Source organism: Otolemur garnettii, unplaced genomic scaffold, assembly GCF_000181295.1.
Source record: "Otolemur garnettii isolate 467f Iridium unplaced genomic scaffold, OtoGar3 scaffold00151, whole genome shotgun sequence".
In the NCBI taxonomy this organism is placed as follows: Eukaryota; Metazoa; Chordata; class Mammalia; order Primates; family Galagidae; genus Otolemur; species Otolemur garnettii.
In genome coordinates, this window is record NW_003852546.1 from 2,462,209 (window position 1) to 2,478,443 (window position 16,235).

At 42.1% G+C, this 16,235-nt stretch overlaps 2 protein-coding genes across 2 annotated transcripts in view; both read right to left on the reverse strand.

Moving 5' to 3' along the window:
• CMTM2 (CKLF like MARVEL transmembrane domain containing 2) overlaps positions 1 to 10,791 on the reverse strand; it is a 13,461-nt gene extending 2,670 nt beyond the window's left edge. Inside the window, exons 1-3 of the mRNA XM_023518923.1 lie at positions 10,746 to 10,791; positions 10,309 to 10,637; positions 10,009 to 10,167 (exon numbers count right to left, since the gene is read on the reverse strand). Coding sequence (XP_023374691.1) covers positions 10,009 to 10,167; positions 10,309 to 10,637; positions 10,746 to 10,791 — 534 coding nt within the window. The remainder of the gene's footprint in view (positions 1 to 10,008; positions 10,168 to 10,308; positions 10,638 to 10,745) is intronic.
• A 639-nt stretch (positions 10,792 to 11,430) lies between these two features.
• Positions 11,431 to 16,235, reverse strand: part of LOC100966516 (CKLF-like MARVEL transmembrane domain-containing protein 1) — a 13,454-nt gene continuing 8,649 nt past the window's right edge. Inside the window, exons 3-4 of the mRNA XM_003799449.1 lie at positions 13,397 to 13,495; positions 11,431 to 11,538 (exon numbers count right to left, since the gene is read on the reverse strand). Of these exons, the coding sequence (XP_003799497.1) occupies positions 11,431 to 11,538; positions 13,397 to 13,495 (207 nt within the window). The remainder of the gene's footprint in view (positions 11,539 to 13,396; positions 13,496 to 16,235) is intronic.

Sequence of the window (16,235 nt, forward strand, 5' to 3'; positions counted from 1 at the left end):
GCTCTTGGGCTTAGCCGATTCTCTTGCCTTAGCATCCCAAGTAGCTGGGACTACAGGCACCCGCCACAATGCCTGGCTATTTTTTGTTGCAGTTTGTCTGGGGCTGGGTTTGAACCTATCACCCTTGGTATATGGGGCTGGTGCCCTACTCACTGAGCCACAGGTGCTGCCCTGGTGTCTCTTTTTATAAGAACACTAAGTATTGTGTCACAGCCACAACTTTATGATCTCATTTAATCTTAATTAGTTCCTGCTCTCAGTTCCTGGCTCCATTTCCAAGTAGAGCCATACTGGACGTTGGGGCCTCAGCATATGAATTGTGGGGGGCACAAATATTCATTGTCTAACAATTTCATTAGTCTTTTATTCAGGCCCTGAGCTAGTACCAAAGTTTTATGGTAAATCTGGTATCTCTGGATGGATTTAAAACCATCCTTTTAATTCTTCTTATTCTTCCATAAGAATTATATATATATATATATTTTTTTTTCCAACAAAAGAGCTCACATATTTATTACTACACCAGCTTATTAGTGAAGAGCATATAAACAAAGAGAAAAGTCATTGTCCCAAAGAAATGTGGCCAAATGTCTAACTGATGACAATTTCAGCTTGGTACGGTAAGATGATCGTGACCGTGATACAGCATAAGTACGAGCCATCTTGTGTGCAATTCCTTATAGGCCCAGCTTCGTTCTCCAGTGTCTCCTCTTCAAGTTGTTGCTGATTTTATTACCAGTTTTTGTTCGAATCCACTGGAGAATGGAATGATTTTGTTTTTGTTTCTTGGCCAAAAACTGCTTGATTCTGAAAGTCTTGTGAGAGGACTTGGTGACAAACTGGACTCATCACCTCTTCCAGGAGAGTTTTAGAATCACCTTGTGAAATTCCATGAAAAACCCATAAGATTGAAATATCATTTAATTTATAGATTCAGAATTGCCATCTTCATGTTAGTAATTCTTCACATCTGGAAATGTGGTGTATTTCTGTTTAGTTTTCATTTGGTTTCAATTTTTTTGTTTTTGAGAGACTCACTATGTCACCCTTGGTAGAGTGCCATGCTGTCACAGCTCACAGCAACCTCAAACTCTTGTGCTTAAGTGATTCTCTTGCCTCAGCCTTCCAAGTAGCTGGGACTAAGGCACCATGCTTGGCTATTTTTTTGTTGTAGTTGTTATTGTTGTTTGGCAGGCCAGGGCCAGGTTCGAACTCACCAGCCCTGGTATATGTGGCCGATGCCGTAACCAGCTTTTCTATTCTTGTGAATTTTTACTAAGAAGAATGTGTTTTAACTCCATCCAGGTTAATATACAAGATGTAAAGTCTCCATCTTTTTATGGCTGAATAGTATTCCATAGTGTACATATTCCACAGATTCACCACACATAACCATTCATTGGTTCATGGGCACTTAGATTGTTTCCACATCTTGGTGATTGTAAACTGAACTGCAATAAACAATCTAGTACAAACGTCCTTATAATAAAATGATTTTTTTTTCTTCTGGGTAGATGCCTTGTAATGGGATTGAGAGATCTAATGGAAGGTCTATTTTGAGTTATTTGAGGATTCTCCATACTTCTTTCTAAAGAAGCTGTGTTAGTTTACAATCCCACCAACTGTGTATGCTTTTAAAGTTTTTCACCCTAAAATGCAATGATAGTTGTATGTTTGGGCACATACCTATTATTAAGATAGGGAAGTTCTCTTTATTGTTAGTTTGCTAAGAGTTTTCTAAAAATTGATATTAGGTGTTATTAGTTTTCTGCAGCTTAGGATATAATAATATGATTTTTTCCTTTAAACAAAATATGGTGAGATATATATTTAATATGTATAGTATAGATATGACATATGCAATAATGAATATATATCTTGAAGGCAAAACCATCTCTGCATTCCTGACATAGATGCTGCTTTATCATGATATATTGCTTGGTTCAATTTGCTAATATTTTGTTGAAAATTTTTATGGCTATCTTCAAATAAGATTTATGGCTATTGTTTACTTTCCTTGTAATGCCTAGTTTTAAGATAAAAGTCCTACCAGACAGTACAACATACTATAAAGAAAAATACTAGAAAGAAAAAAAGAGAGACATCAACAGAACTGCATATAAGGTCTAGAAACGAATCCTACATATGGGATTTTTAGCATTTAACAAAAATGACATTCAAATTGGTGGGGAAAAAGATGCATTATTTAATAAAAGAATAAAGCAGGTGATGTGGTAAAACAACTAGATAGCCATTAGGTTATAAAACTGGTGCTATGGTTCACAGCATATCCCCAGATCACTCAAATGAATCAAATTATTGTTTGGTTGATTGATTGAGACAGATCTCAGTTGCCCATGGTAGAGTTCATGGCATGGTAGCTCACAGCAACCTCAAACTCTTTGGACTTAAGCGATCCTCTTATATTACCCTCCCAGGTAGCTGGGATGATAGGTGCCTGCCACAACACCTGGCCATTTTAAAAGATGGGGTCTTGCTTTTGTTCAGGCTGGTTTCAAACTCTTGAGCTCAAGAAACCCATCCACTTTGGCCTCCCAGAGTGTTAGGATTAGAGGCATGAGCCATCACGACCAGCTTGAATCAAATAATTTAAATGTAAAAAATGAAACAGGCTGAGTGCAGTGGCTCACACCTGTAATCCCAGCACTTTGGGAGGCCAGAGTGGGAGAATTGCTTGAGGCCAGGAGTTCAAGACCAGCCTGAGTAACATAAAAAACAAAAATTAGCAAGTGTGGTGGGCAACTGAACTCCTACCTACTTGGGAGGCTGAGTGAAGCAGGAGGATTGCTTGAGCCCAGGAGTTTCAACTTGCCTTGAGCTATGATTGCACCCCTGTACTGGAGCCTGGGAGACACAGTGAGACACTGTCTAAAAAAAAAGAAAGAAAGAAAGAAATGAAAAGAAACAATAAAAATGCCAGATGAAAACATGGGTGAATTCTATCATAACCTACTTTTTAAGACCTATTTTTATTTTTTCTGGGAAATTAATTATATTCAAACTTTCTAATCAATTGACATAAAAAGCTATTTTACCTTGTTATTCTTATAACCTCTTTTTGATCTTTGTACTATTTTTCTTTGTTCCTCCTTTTCTTTTTTACTGAACTTGGTCTATTTTACTGGAATTTTCAAAGAACCAGATTTTTTGTTTTATTAATCTCCCCTATGGATTTCTGTTTCCTGTTTCATTAATTTTAGCTCTTATCCTTGGCACTTACTTCTTCTTCTTCTTTTTTTTTTTTTTTTTTTTAGGTTTGAGAATTTACTTTCATCACCAAGAAAGATGATTCACAATATTGAGACAGAAATGGCAGCATGGAGAGAGGGAGGGATGGCTGCCTGCTTCATGTGGTTGCACATTTCTTTTGTTTTGATTTTTAGGTACAGCAAATAAATGTCCCAAATCATTCAGATGAGCACTTGGGAGAGTGAATACTACTTGTTAAAACTGGAAAAAATTCTTTAACCCCACAAAATGTTTTTAAGTTAAAAACTTGTTTATGAAAAACCCAAGTAGCAGTGTAAGTGTGGGTTTCTATACTACTCTAATCCTACTTCCAGAGAATTTTTTTAAAGGAGATTCTTAGAATGTTGAAATATAGAGCTTGATTAAATGGGGCTGTTCAAGGTTGGGTATTTGAGGAGATAGATAGGCTTATGATTTTTTTTTTTTTTGAGATAGAGTGTCACTATGTTACCCTTGGTAGAGTGCCATGGTGTGACAGCTCATAGCAACCTTAAACTTTTGGGCTTAAGCGATTCTCTTGCTTCAGCCTCCCAAGTAGCTAGGATTACAGGCACCTGCCACAATGCCCTGCTATTTTTTTTTTCTTCCTGTAGTTGTCATTGTTGTTTAGCAGGCCCAGGCTGGGCTCAAACCCACCAGCCTTGGTGTATGTGGCCAGTGCCCTACAGCTATGGGCGCTGAGCCAGGATTAGGATGTTCTTTTAAAAAGGTAGTGGTGGCATGCACCTGTAATCCCAGCTACTCCAGAGGCTGAGGTGGGAGGACCACCGGAGGTTAGCCTGATCAACATAACAAGACCTTCTTCCTTTTTAAATAAAAATTTCTGGTCGTTTAATCACTCACCAGTTACCTAGTATCCGTCAACTCATAACTCAGCTTTGTAGTCCTTTTTTTTAAGGATCAAATGAAAGCCCTAAAATTGGAGCCCTCTGTATTTGTACTCGTTGCCATTTATCCTGCCTAGAATGCTTACAAGTATGCCTTTGAGAAATTGAACTTTTCAGGCAGAAACTATGTGCCACAGGTTGACATAAACAGCTATTTTGGGAAAATTATACTCTTCTCTCCAGACCACATGACTGCCAATGTAAATGGGGAAAGAGCCATGCTAAGGACCCAATTTCTAAACAGAAGTTTGGCCACATCATTCTTTCTCTCATACTGAAACACTTTCTTCCCTTTTTATGGTTTGTCCTTGAGGTATGAACCAGCTAGACGATTTTCCATGTCCCTCTTCTAGGAGAGATGTGTCAGACAGGACAAAATTGCTTATTCATGTAATCCCAACGCTGTAGGAGGCTGAGGCAGGGTGAAGCCCAGGAGTTCAAGATGAACCTGGGCAACAAAGCAAGACCCCATCTCTTTTTTCGATCCTCCTCCTGCTGCTACAGCAACTTGGTAACCATGGCCATGGCAACACTGGACTGGAGCAGGAGCCACCTGGCCTTATTCCCCACCAAGCAGAGTATGCCAATTGCAGTGGAGCAACCAACACTCTCCCAACCGAGGGCTTCTGGAGAAAGTGGCATTTAGTTCTTAATTCTATTATTTTGTTTTCTTTCCACATCTTCTTCATATAAACACTTGAATAGTTAATTTTCAGTCTTTTTTTTTTTAAGTATATGGAATTGAATTTAAATTGTTTAGCTGCATTCTAGAGGTAGTATTTGCAAGTATTGCATATAACTAAATACTCACATTTGGAGAAAAACATGGGGTTTTAGTTACATTTTAGTTGTTGATTTCTAATTGTATTTCAGTGAATTAGACAATGTAGTTTATATATTATCACTTTCTTCTTGTTTCTACTGGCTTTGTAGTCTTATGTGAGGATAATATTATGATTGTTCCAAGTGTACTTAAATAGAATATATAACATGCTATTATTGGGTATACACTTCTATATGTTTTGTATGTCAGTGGATTAAGCTAACAATTGCTGTGGAAGGCATGTTAAAATCTCCAACTATGGTTGCTATTTGTCAATTCTTCCTTATAATTAAGTATATCTTCACCTTTTGTATTTTAGGGCTATATTGTTAAGTGCATATGAGTTCAGAATAGCTATATGGCTATATGTAGTGATCCTCTTTATATATATTTTTAAATATATAAAATTGGTTTAATATGTTATTAAAGCTATGCCAGCTTTCTTTTAGTTAATAGGTTCCTCTTACATTTTCCATCCCTTATAAGCTTTCTCTGTTTCTGAATTGTTCTCATGGTTTCCTGTAGTTTTTTAAGCCTTTTTAAAATAGCTGACTTAAATGTTGTGTAGTGACCCTAACATCTGGGCTTCCTAGAAGACAGTTTCTTATTAATTTCTTTTTATCTACCAGTATATGAACCACATTTTCTCATTTCTTTGCATACTTTGTAATTCTTTATTGAAAACTGAACATTTTGAATATTATAAAGTGGCTAATCTGGGAATCAGATTTTCTCTCCTTCACAGAATTTGTTATCTCTGTTTATTGTGTGTTATATTGTAGTTATTTGGACATTTAGTGACTTTTCTAAACCTTAACTTTAAAAATTTATTAATTTTTTTGGATGGGGTCTTGCTACATAGCCTAGGCTGAACTTGAACTCCTGGACTGAAGTGATCTTCTTGCTTCAGTCTTCTGAGTAACTGGGAATATAGGTGCATACCAATATGACTGGCTCCTAAACTTTTTATGTGACACTGTATTCTTTTTCTTTTATTAGCTTAATAATTAGCTAGTGATTTGATAGAGTCCCTTAAATGTCTAGAAACAAACCAAAAAATACTCTCCTGGTCTTTACAGATTAGTATTGTGATGGGGAACTCCTTCAACACTTAGCCAGGCTATTTGCAACTTGTAGTTTTTGCTAAAAGCTTAGAGTCTTGGCTCAGCACCCATAGCTCAGTGGTTAGGGTGCCGGCCACATAAACTGGGGCTTGAGGATTCGAACCTGGCCTTGGCCTTCTAAACAACAAGGACAACAACAACAACAAAAATAGCCAGGCATTGTGGCAGGCACCTGTATTCCCAGATACTTGGGAGGCTGAGGCAAGAGAATCACTTAACCCCAAGAGTTTGAGGTTGCTGCAAGCTGTGATACCACCGCACTCTTCCAAGGGTGACACAGTGAGACTCTGTCTCTACACACACACACCCAAAAGTTTAGTGTCTTCTCAGGTCTTTTCTGAGCATGTGTCCAGTCTAGGAGGTGTGTGGCCTCCTAGATTCCCTAATATATGTAGAAACTTTTCAAAGTTCTTATTCATCTATGTATCTCCTTTCCCAGATTTCTGGTCTGTTTACTGCTTCTTGCCTCATCTGTTTTTCTTTGCCCCAAGTGGCTGAGCCTAGTACATTGCCTTTAAATGATTTTAACAAATGCTGCCTAGGAGGCTGTTTCATCTGAGGTTTTAAGGCAGGTGAAACAAAGGCAAGTCCCTGGGCCAATCTCTCAGGCAGCCATCCAGACAAATCAAAACAAACACACAAGCAAAATTCTTTGACAACAAAATCTGTATTGTTCTCTCTGCCACTAGCAGGCTTCACCAGGAATGTGGGCTGCTGTGTTCATGGCCATTGCTAAGCTGGGGAGCAAGGAATGTCAGGCAGGTAAGTTAAAATGGATAATGCTCTTACCAAGATTCAGCCCCTTTTTCCCTACTAAGCATTCCACTGGTTGTTCTAAGTTTTTGATTAGATTCCAAAGTTCTGAAAAAGTTGGTTCTGATAGGTTTTGCCAGTTTACTCACTGCTATAGTGGAGGGACAAAATTTTGCACTTCCGTTCAGTGCCATTTTCAGTGGCATCACTCTCATTAAATCTAGAAGGTTCTTAGTCATTGTTACTTTGAATATTTCCTCTCCTCCATTCTCTTGACAACTTAAAAAAAAAAAAGTTATGGGGGAGGCGGTGCCTATGGCTCAGTGGATGGGGTGCTGACCCCATATACTGAGGATGGTGGGTTGGAACCCGGCCCTGGCCAAACTGCAACAAAAAAAAAGCCGGGCGTTGGGGTGGGTGCCTGTAGTCCCAGCTACTCAGGAGGCTGAGGCAAGAGAATCACCTAAGGCCAGGAGTTGGAAGTTGCTGTGAGCTGTGACACATTCTACTGAGGGGGATAAAGTGAGACTCTGTCTCTAAAAAAAAAAAAAAAAAGTTTATGGGGTCTATTTGTGTTGTCCAGGCTGGAGTGTAGTGGTTATTCACAGTTGCAGTCATAGCACATTACGGCTTTGATCTTCTGGACTCAACTGATCCTCCTGCCTCAACCTCTGGAGTAGTGGCACCACAGGAATGCACCAAAGTGCCTGGCTTCTTGACAACTCTTGATGGATGTTCTTACTCCTTATTCATTTTTCCTTTTTTTAAATTGAGACACTCACTTTGTCATCCCCTTGGTAGAGTGCCATGATGTCATAGCTCACAGCAACCTCCAACTCTTGGGCTTAAGTGATTCTCTTGCCCCAGCTTCCCCAAGTAGCTAGGACTACAGGTGCCTGCTACAATGCCTGGCTATTTTTATTTTTTGTTTTATTTTGCAGGCCCTGGCTAGGTTCAAACCCACCAGCCCCAGTGCATCTTACTTCTTATTCTATATCTCAACCTCTCTCTTTCTTATTTTCTCTTTTAGTGCTGTGTTCTTGGTAATTTCTCCACACCTTTCAGTTCATAAATTCTCTCCTGTTCCTGATCTACTTTTGCACTCATCTATTGATATTGTTATTTCAATAACTATATTTTCTATTCTAGACATTGTATTTCGTACTTTCGAAACAATTGTCACTTCTGTCCTCATCCTCACAGTATCTTCTTTTCTTAGAGATTTTACTTATGTTTGTAATCATTTAAAATATATTTATTATTATTTTCAGATAGCTCTTCTATTACCTCATATTCTCAGGATTTTACTCCTCCCATTTGTATGTTTACTAATTCTTGATTCTTAGTCATGGAGATTTCTTTTTTTTTTTTTTTAAAAAGAAGCATTTTGCAGTTTTGAATTGTTAGTCTGTTTTTGACAAGGTTTCCATCCACCTACCCACATAAGAATCTCTTCATTCCTAAATTGTGATTTTATACTTGTTTCCTTTAGGAATCCCAAGGATATCTTCAGAATATTATCAGATGGGGATCAATTTTTATGCTAATTCCCAGGCGTGGAGGTTTCTAGACTATAGGTAGCCAAAATGCAAACTTGAAAACTGCACAAAGTCAAGTCTCAGGTTTTTATTTCTTGAGGAAGGCTCCCCCCATAGTCCCTCTCAAAGTTCAGACAGAAATGAACATGATTTCTTGTTCTATTCTGTTGGGGACAAGTGTATGTCTTTTCTGTCTATCTTTTCCCTAAGGGAGCAGTCTTTCCAGGATGCCAGCTTTATGTAGGGTTCTCAGTTCGAAATCTCCTCCTTGCTTGGGATTGATGCCTCATCTACTGACTTGAAAGTGCCTGAAAACCCATACTGAGGTTCCTGGGACAATACCTCATGGGCCATTCCTACCCACACTTTGCAGCTTGTGTGATCACCACCTAGTCCCCATTTCTGACACCTGTGTGTTTCCCTTTCTTTTTGCCATCTCAGCCATTCACTTAAAGCAATACTAGTTATATTTCCCTTAGGTAAGGATAGCAGGAAGATTTTCATGGTTCATTGGTTTTTCATCTTGCTGGAACTACAAGTATCATCCTAGGCTCCTTGACTAGGAACTTGTCCTCTACCTATCCTTTTAATTTGTCCTCTACTTGTCTCCTTTCTAAGAGTCCTTAGACTCTTTTGACCCTCTTCTCCTTTCTCCTTGTACTGGAAGTTATTGCCTACCCCACTGAGATCTATGGATTCCTGGACCCCAATAAGGAAGGCAGAACAGAATGTACCGACAAAGTTGGGTTTGAGTTGTTTTTCTGCCACTTACTAGCTGGGTGGGGCAAGTTAGTTGGCCATTCTGAGCCAAATTCCTCAGGTGTAAGTGCTGGAATAGTGAGCAGAGGGTTTGGAGGCAGGCTGTAAATGTGTGATGAACAAGAGGACCTGGGGTTCTGGGCCCTGGAGTGTTCATTGCCTGGCTGAGGGCTAGGTGGGTATGCGTTGTTAACACACAGATGATGATGAGTAGGGATTCAAGTCCTTGAGTCCTCAAGATTAAATGTTAACCCCACAAGGGATTATTGCTGTCCTCATGTTATGGATGAGGAAACAGGGGGCTGGGAGTGGTCCAGTAGCTTGCCTCGCTCTGTCTTACTCCACTGGACAACTGCTTTGGGCTGAACATTCTTCTAAACTAAACATCCTTTATAGGGATAATCACTGGAGACCTAAGGCTGCTTTAGAAGTAATTTTTTAAAAACCCAGCTCATTTTGTCTTTGAGTTTTGGGAGACTGATTATTTCTTCTTTGAATTCTGGGAATGAGGAACCTTCTGGTGTGATGTGCCCAATTGGGTGGGAGCTGGCACAGGGGTTGGGGGAACAATTGATTGCTGTACCTTCTTTTCCCTCCCTCTAAGAAGAATAACTCAGGTCCTCTTTGTTTGATCATCAGGTAGATGAGAGTTCCCTACTTTCATCCCAACACACAGGCAGGATTTTATGGAGAATTTTCTGGCTTCCTACCCCTCTGCTGCCCTGCTGCCCCTGCCTGGGCTGCCCAGGACCTGGGCAAGGCATGTTTCTCTCTGTTCAGTCACTTTCCAGGTGCCAAGACACTGAAGTGGACAGCACAGAGGCTGAAGACATTCCCTACCACCCCTCACTTACAGAAATGGGCCACAGGATGAAAGGGATGTATCTATTGATGGCAAAGGTGTAGAGGATGATGAATGAGGTGAAGATGGCTATCTCCATTTTGTTGACGAGAAGCAAGACTGGGTGCACTGGAAGAAAGTAGAACAGCATTGCCGTCCCTATGAGGCAGCCCTACAGGGAGACATAACACCTGAGCCAGCAGCAAAATGCTCTCACAGACTCCGGAGCCTCTCGGAGGACTCCTGGAGCCTGCTCCTCCTCTCCCCCACCCTTGGTTTTGGACCCTCACCCAGGGATACCATTCCAGCTTACCAAACTCAGAATCTTGACCTCGGCGTGCCCCATGCCCCAGAACTCTTTATTGCTGTCCTTGAATTCCCACCAATAGCGGCGACATCCCGTCCTTGTGCCCACTCGGTCCTTGGGCTGCTCTAACGTTTCCTTTCCGGGTTCCTGGGGCTCTACCTTCTTGGCCTCCGCAGGCTTGGCCTCTGCAGGCTTGGCCTCTGCAGGCTTGGCCTCCGCAGGCTTGGCCTCCGCAGGCTCGGCCTCCTCAGGCTTGGCCTCCGCAGGCTCGGCCTCCTCAGGCTTGGCCTCCTCAGGTTTGGGCTCCTCAGGTTTGGGCTCTTCAGGTTTGGGCTCTTCAGGTTTGGGCCCCGGTGCTGGTGGTGGAGCCTTTGCCTTTGCCTTTGCCGGTTTCTTTTCCTTTTTTGGCCCCTTGCCCTTTCCCTTTGGCGCCTTAGCCCCACCTTTGCCTTTTTTACCCTTGTCACCACCTTTGGCTTTAGGCGCCATGGTTTGGTTGGAGTCCTTGGCTTCTCACGGCAGGCCTAGCCTGTCCTGCTGTCTCTGGACAGGGCCGGCCCTCCAGAGAGCCCGGTGTCCACCGGACTGCTCGGAGGCCGCGCCCAGCTAACCGCCGGGATCAGCCAAGCAAACGCCCGCGCCTTCTCCGCGTGCCCGCCTGCCTCGCGGGCTCATCTACCCACGGTGGGGCCAGAATCTCCCACCCTCTCTGCGGAGCCCCCACCAGGTCCCACCTATGTGTGGGTCTCCCCTCCGGGTCCTAGCGAAGCCTCACGAGGGGCCTCAGGTCTGTAGCCGCTGCTCCTGCCTTCAGGCAGGGTTTGCTGGAACCCAGGGTCGCCGCCCTCACCACCTCCTCCTCTGGGCACTGCGATCCGAGGTCTGCAGGCACAAGGCCGTGCACGGGAAAATATAAAGCGACGTTTACACAAGGCAACGCGAGGAAGCAGAAGTGTTCCCGACTTAGCAGCCCTGATTTTATGGTCACATGTAGGCTGGAATGGGTGACAGCACGTGATCTCAGGGTGGGCGTGGAGGGCGTGCTTTGACACAGAAACGGGTAGCCGAGAGAGTGCAGGGGGCTGGTTGCAGCGCGGGCATCAGCTGGGCGCCTGGTTGGGGGAGCTCTCAGCGTTTGGTTTTGACTCCCAGGAATCTTTTCATGTTATTCCTCATCATCTGGGTGACCACACATGCATCGATGCCACACACGATTGCCGCTGTGAGACACAGGGACTGTCAGACACAAGACCATATGCGGGAAGGAAAGGTGGGGTTATTTTGCAGCTCAGCAGCAACCTCTGGAACCCATCCCTACCCAAGGTGAGAGCTGCCGGCAGCCTCCTGTTTCCTCTGACTCTCCTCTACTCTCTTGATGTCTGCCCAGCTGTCTGCTGCTGGCCCACACTGCCTCTCAGAGAAAGAGATTTTGGAAATAGTGTGTTTTGTTGCCAGTAGTGGCTTTGCCTCTGAGGCACCAGGAAAGGTCCTGGAAAGTGCACTGGCTTTAGAAGGCTCTAGGTAGGGGTGTGGTCCTGAGGAGGCCTCTCAGTGGAAAGGACTCTAGGGCTATGTTTAAAAGGTCAGGAAGGAGTTCCCCATGGGACCAAATGGGAGAAGAACTTTAGGTCCCGGACTGGGGTCTCCCAAAAATCTGGTGTGGTCAATACCTCTGGGACCACAGATGAGGCAGCAGAATTGAGGATGGGGCAGTGCAGGATCAGGGACTCTCTCACTTGAAGAAGTCAAGGGTGAGACTCAGAAGACCAGCTTGTGGTGGCTATTGGGAGAATGGAAGGCAAAGCAGGCTGGAGGCAGGGAGACAACTTGGGGGTGTGGGGGCTGGTGCTATCTGGATAAGAGTTGGCAGAGATCTAGGGGTGGGAACCTCTAGCAGTAGGAGGCTGGGTTGCTGAGTTGCTGACCTGGGTCCTTGGCACCCAACATTCCCTGGTGCTCTGGGACTCTTTCCAGCCTTGGATATTTCTCTTTATGGTCATTTGATTCCTGGCCGTTTCCTTAACTTTTCCTGGGTTAGTCTTGCCCCAGCTTCTCTACAGGCAAGAGACTCTATCCTTAGCACTTAGCTCAGGCCTGGCACAATCCAATAGTATTAACAAATCAGTATCAGTAAATATTGATTATGGAATGAATTCAAAGAACTTAAACTCTTTTGTTTTTCTGGATTAATTTTTGTCCCCTTTGTTTTTCTTGAACCAACGTCCTACCTCCCCACCTCCCCTGTCTTCCAAGCATTTGATCTGTCATTTCTTGTGTTCTTCCATATGATGAGGGTTTGAATCCCATTTTGTCCCAGCTTTGGGACCCAGAGCAAAGTATTTAACCTGACTTCCTATATCTATAACAATGAGAAATGTAAAGATTAAATCAAAATGTGGTAGGATTTCTACCACCTCACAGGTGGTAGGTTTCTTTCTTCCTTCTTGAATAGGCTGGGTTACTCTCTTTTGACAATGCATTTCCCCACGCCCCTGCAGTCCCTCTTTTCATCTGTCTTTTGTAGGGTGAGAGACAGGGTCTTGCTCTGTCACCCAGGCTGGAGTGCAGTGATATGATTGTGGGCTCAAGCTTCCCTCCTGCCTCAGTCTCCCCAAGTAACTGGGACTACAAGCACATGCCATTATGCCTGGCTAGTTTTATTATTTTTTGTATAGATGGGATGTTGCTTCAAGCAATCCTCCTGCCTTGGCCTCCAAAAGTGCTAGGATTACAGGCATGAGCTACCATGCCTGACACAGGTCTTTAAAATAGGATTCTCTAGTCCAGAACAGTAAAATCCTATTTATAGACAAAACTACCTTGCTTAACATTTCAAAAATAATATGGACAGTTCTCCAGAGGGGTTCAGCAGACTCTTGTTTTCATAACTATTTGGAAAATGCATATTAGAGTTCAGATTTTCATGAGCTTAGAATGTGTGCAACTTGATATCATCTGAAGAAGTCAGTGCAGAAGGAAAAGGGGTGGCAGTAGGAACTTTGTTTTCTTAATGACAAAATGATGGTCTGCCAGTTTCCCTTTTCAGAGACTTGGAATATTGTTCTTAAATGGAATCATGAAAGCATTTACTTACCCCTCCAACATAGAATAAATGCCTTCTGTTCTTTTCTTGCATTGCAAAGGAAGCAACTACTAAGAGGAAGACAGATGAAATGATACTGTTGATACAATCCTGTAACACAGAATTGAACATTATCAACTTTACATGAAAATATAATTGCACAAAATATTTAAATTGGTCATTCAACTACCCATCTAAGGATGGATGCCTTTTAAAAACTTCGTTTGATTAAGAGGAACCCTTAGAGGCATAATTCTTACATCTTCCAAAGATATGAGTTTGTGTGATTTTAAGGTCTTGTATAGGACTTTGTCTGCAGAAAATGGGTTTATTTTCATTAAAGAATACGATTGGGGGGGAAAAAAAACGCTGACAACTTTTCCATGAGGTTTTTCTTAACAGGCATAGGAAAGTGAGCATGAAAATATCTAGTGGTTTAGGAGCCCAGCCCAAATAGGCCCTCTATAAATATATATATTTTAAGAGTCATGCATTTTTACATTAATGAAAATTATGCATTCTATTCTTTACCACATTTGTTTAAATATAAAAATGAAATTTCAGATGAGCACTTCACGGATTTCATTCTACTCTCAAATCTGCAGGTAAAATCAATTCTCTAGAAGTTAGATCACATTTATTCAGGGACTTCACAGGTCCCAAGGCCACACAAATCCATCTGAGGAGCAGGCTAATATTCAGCAGTAAATGGTTGTGCCATTGACTTTTGCTCTTCCCTGAGACATGGCCAGAATGAAGCCTGCCCAACATCTGCTGGCTCATTGTGTCCTTCCTTCTGCATATCAGTTGGATTTCAGTACTGGGTTTTCTATTGCTGGCCCAGTCTGCTTCTCTGTGTGCTGAAATAAAGGGTCAGGATGAGTGGGTGGAGGTGCCCCCTAAGTGAGTGAGGCTGAACGTCAGTAGCAGGGCAGCGATGGAAGAGCGTGTACTCAACACTTCAGTGGCACCAGTATATGCAGAGGGGCAAAGCCCAGAGTGATGAAACTATGATATGGTTCAGAACCTAATTTGAACATTTAAATCTTTACGTCTTGATGGCCTGAGTTGGTACCAGTAGGTCTGGTGCATAGCAAGGAGCCATCCAGTCCATAGTATCACCATGGCTCTAAGGGAAGTTCTCAATGTGCCAAGGATTTCCTAGTCATTATCTCACTTAACCCTCAAAAAGCAGCCGCCTGAGTCAATAGTGCTATGATCCTCATTTTACAGAGGATATAATGGAGGCTTAGAGGGTTTTTGAAAGTTCCCTAAGGTTGAATAACTGGGAAAGAGTGGAATTAGAACTCAATTTGCTATTGCCTCCCATCAGGGGCACCAAAATGAGGAAATGAACTATTACCCTATGCTAGAAGTGAACCATCTAATCCATCTTTGGCATTTTTTGTGGCATTGGTCTGGGGGGGGGGTCAAAACAGTATGGCACAAATAATTTGAGAGTAATTTATGTTGATGAACTCTTTTGGCCTGCCAATTCCTAGATGTATGACCTGGGGCATGTTTGATCACCCTCTGCCAACTTGCTGCTTTTTACTATGGGGACAATGATTAGGATGCATTGGGTTGAACTATAATGAATATGAAAGGCTCTGATAACACAGCTAGCATCTAGTAGATAGTAGGAGTGCATCAGAATACAGATTGATGATATCTGCCCTAAAAGTATGCATAGAGAACAAGTGCCTGCAAACTCTAGGTATTCTTACTGAGATTAGTGAGCAAGAGCCCTATCTTAGAATGGGACTTGACTCTTGGAAGGGCAGTGATGCCTAATGTTTTGGCACCTGATGGATGACTGGTGAAGGTTGGAAGGAAGTCCCAGATGGGTTCTGCAGGCTGAGTGAACGGTCTGCCTAAAGTAGGCAGGCCAGACTGAGGCAGGTACAATGGTTTGAAGCTTTGCAGAAAGCTTGGCACCTGAGGATCGTGTAAACAAAGCTACTCAAACGTGCAAATGATGAGAAGCAGAATGTAAACTTTCAAAAATCAGAATTAAGGCCTCTTTTTTTTTTCTTTAATCGGGCCCAGGCAAGATTCAAATTTGCCTTACCTTGGAAGTGAAAACAATATAACCTAAAAATTTGTACCCTCATATTAAATTGACATAAAAAGTAATAAATAAAAAATATTTTTTATTGATGCGAAAGAATGAACTCTTTGTTATAGCAAAAAAAAAAAAAATCAAAGCTATGGTCCTAGATCCTTGAGAATATGAGTGCAACAAATTAATTTAGTAATAAGAATATAGTCACAGCTGAGTATGCCTAGTTAATCTTTGACTCATTGGACTACTGAATGTTATAGTTATGTTCTGGTTCTTACTTACAAACAAATACTCCCTTTAACTGTCCCTTGGAGCTAAGGTTTGCCTCATACCTAACATGTCTATTGCAGCTCACATTTATTGAGCACTTACTATGTGTCATGCATTGTGCCAAGATGTTAACGTGTGATCTCATTTGATTCTCACAACAAACTCACATTATCTCCGATTTACAGATGGGTAACTTGCCAAGGGTTGCTCAGCCAGTAAATAGCTATAACCTTTGGCAGTTTGACTTGAGTGCCCAGGGGACTTCTTCCTGACTAACCCTCCTCCCTTTTGCCTTAGACACAGATCCCCTTATTGGCTTCTTCTGGACAGGGAGACAGATATCCCTGATGGCTGAGTTAAAATTGCAGCTGACTCTGGCCATGTGCAGGACTTATGCTTTCTCCATAAATGCAATCATTACACATTATCTTTTTCTTTCTGCCTAAATACCCTATTGACTCAAGTCGCCTCATCTGACTAAAATGAGAAATGTTTGCTACTTGACTATAATTTTTC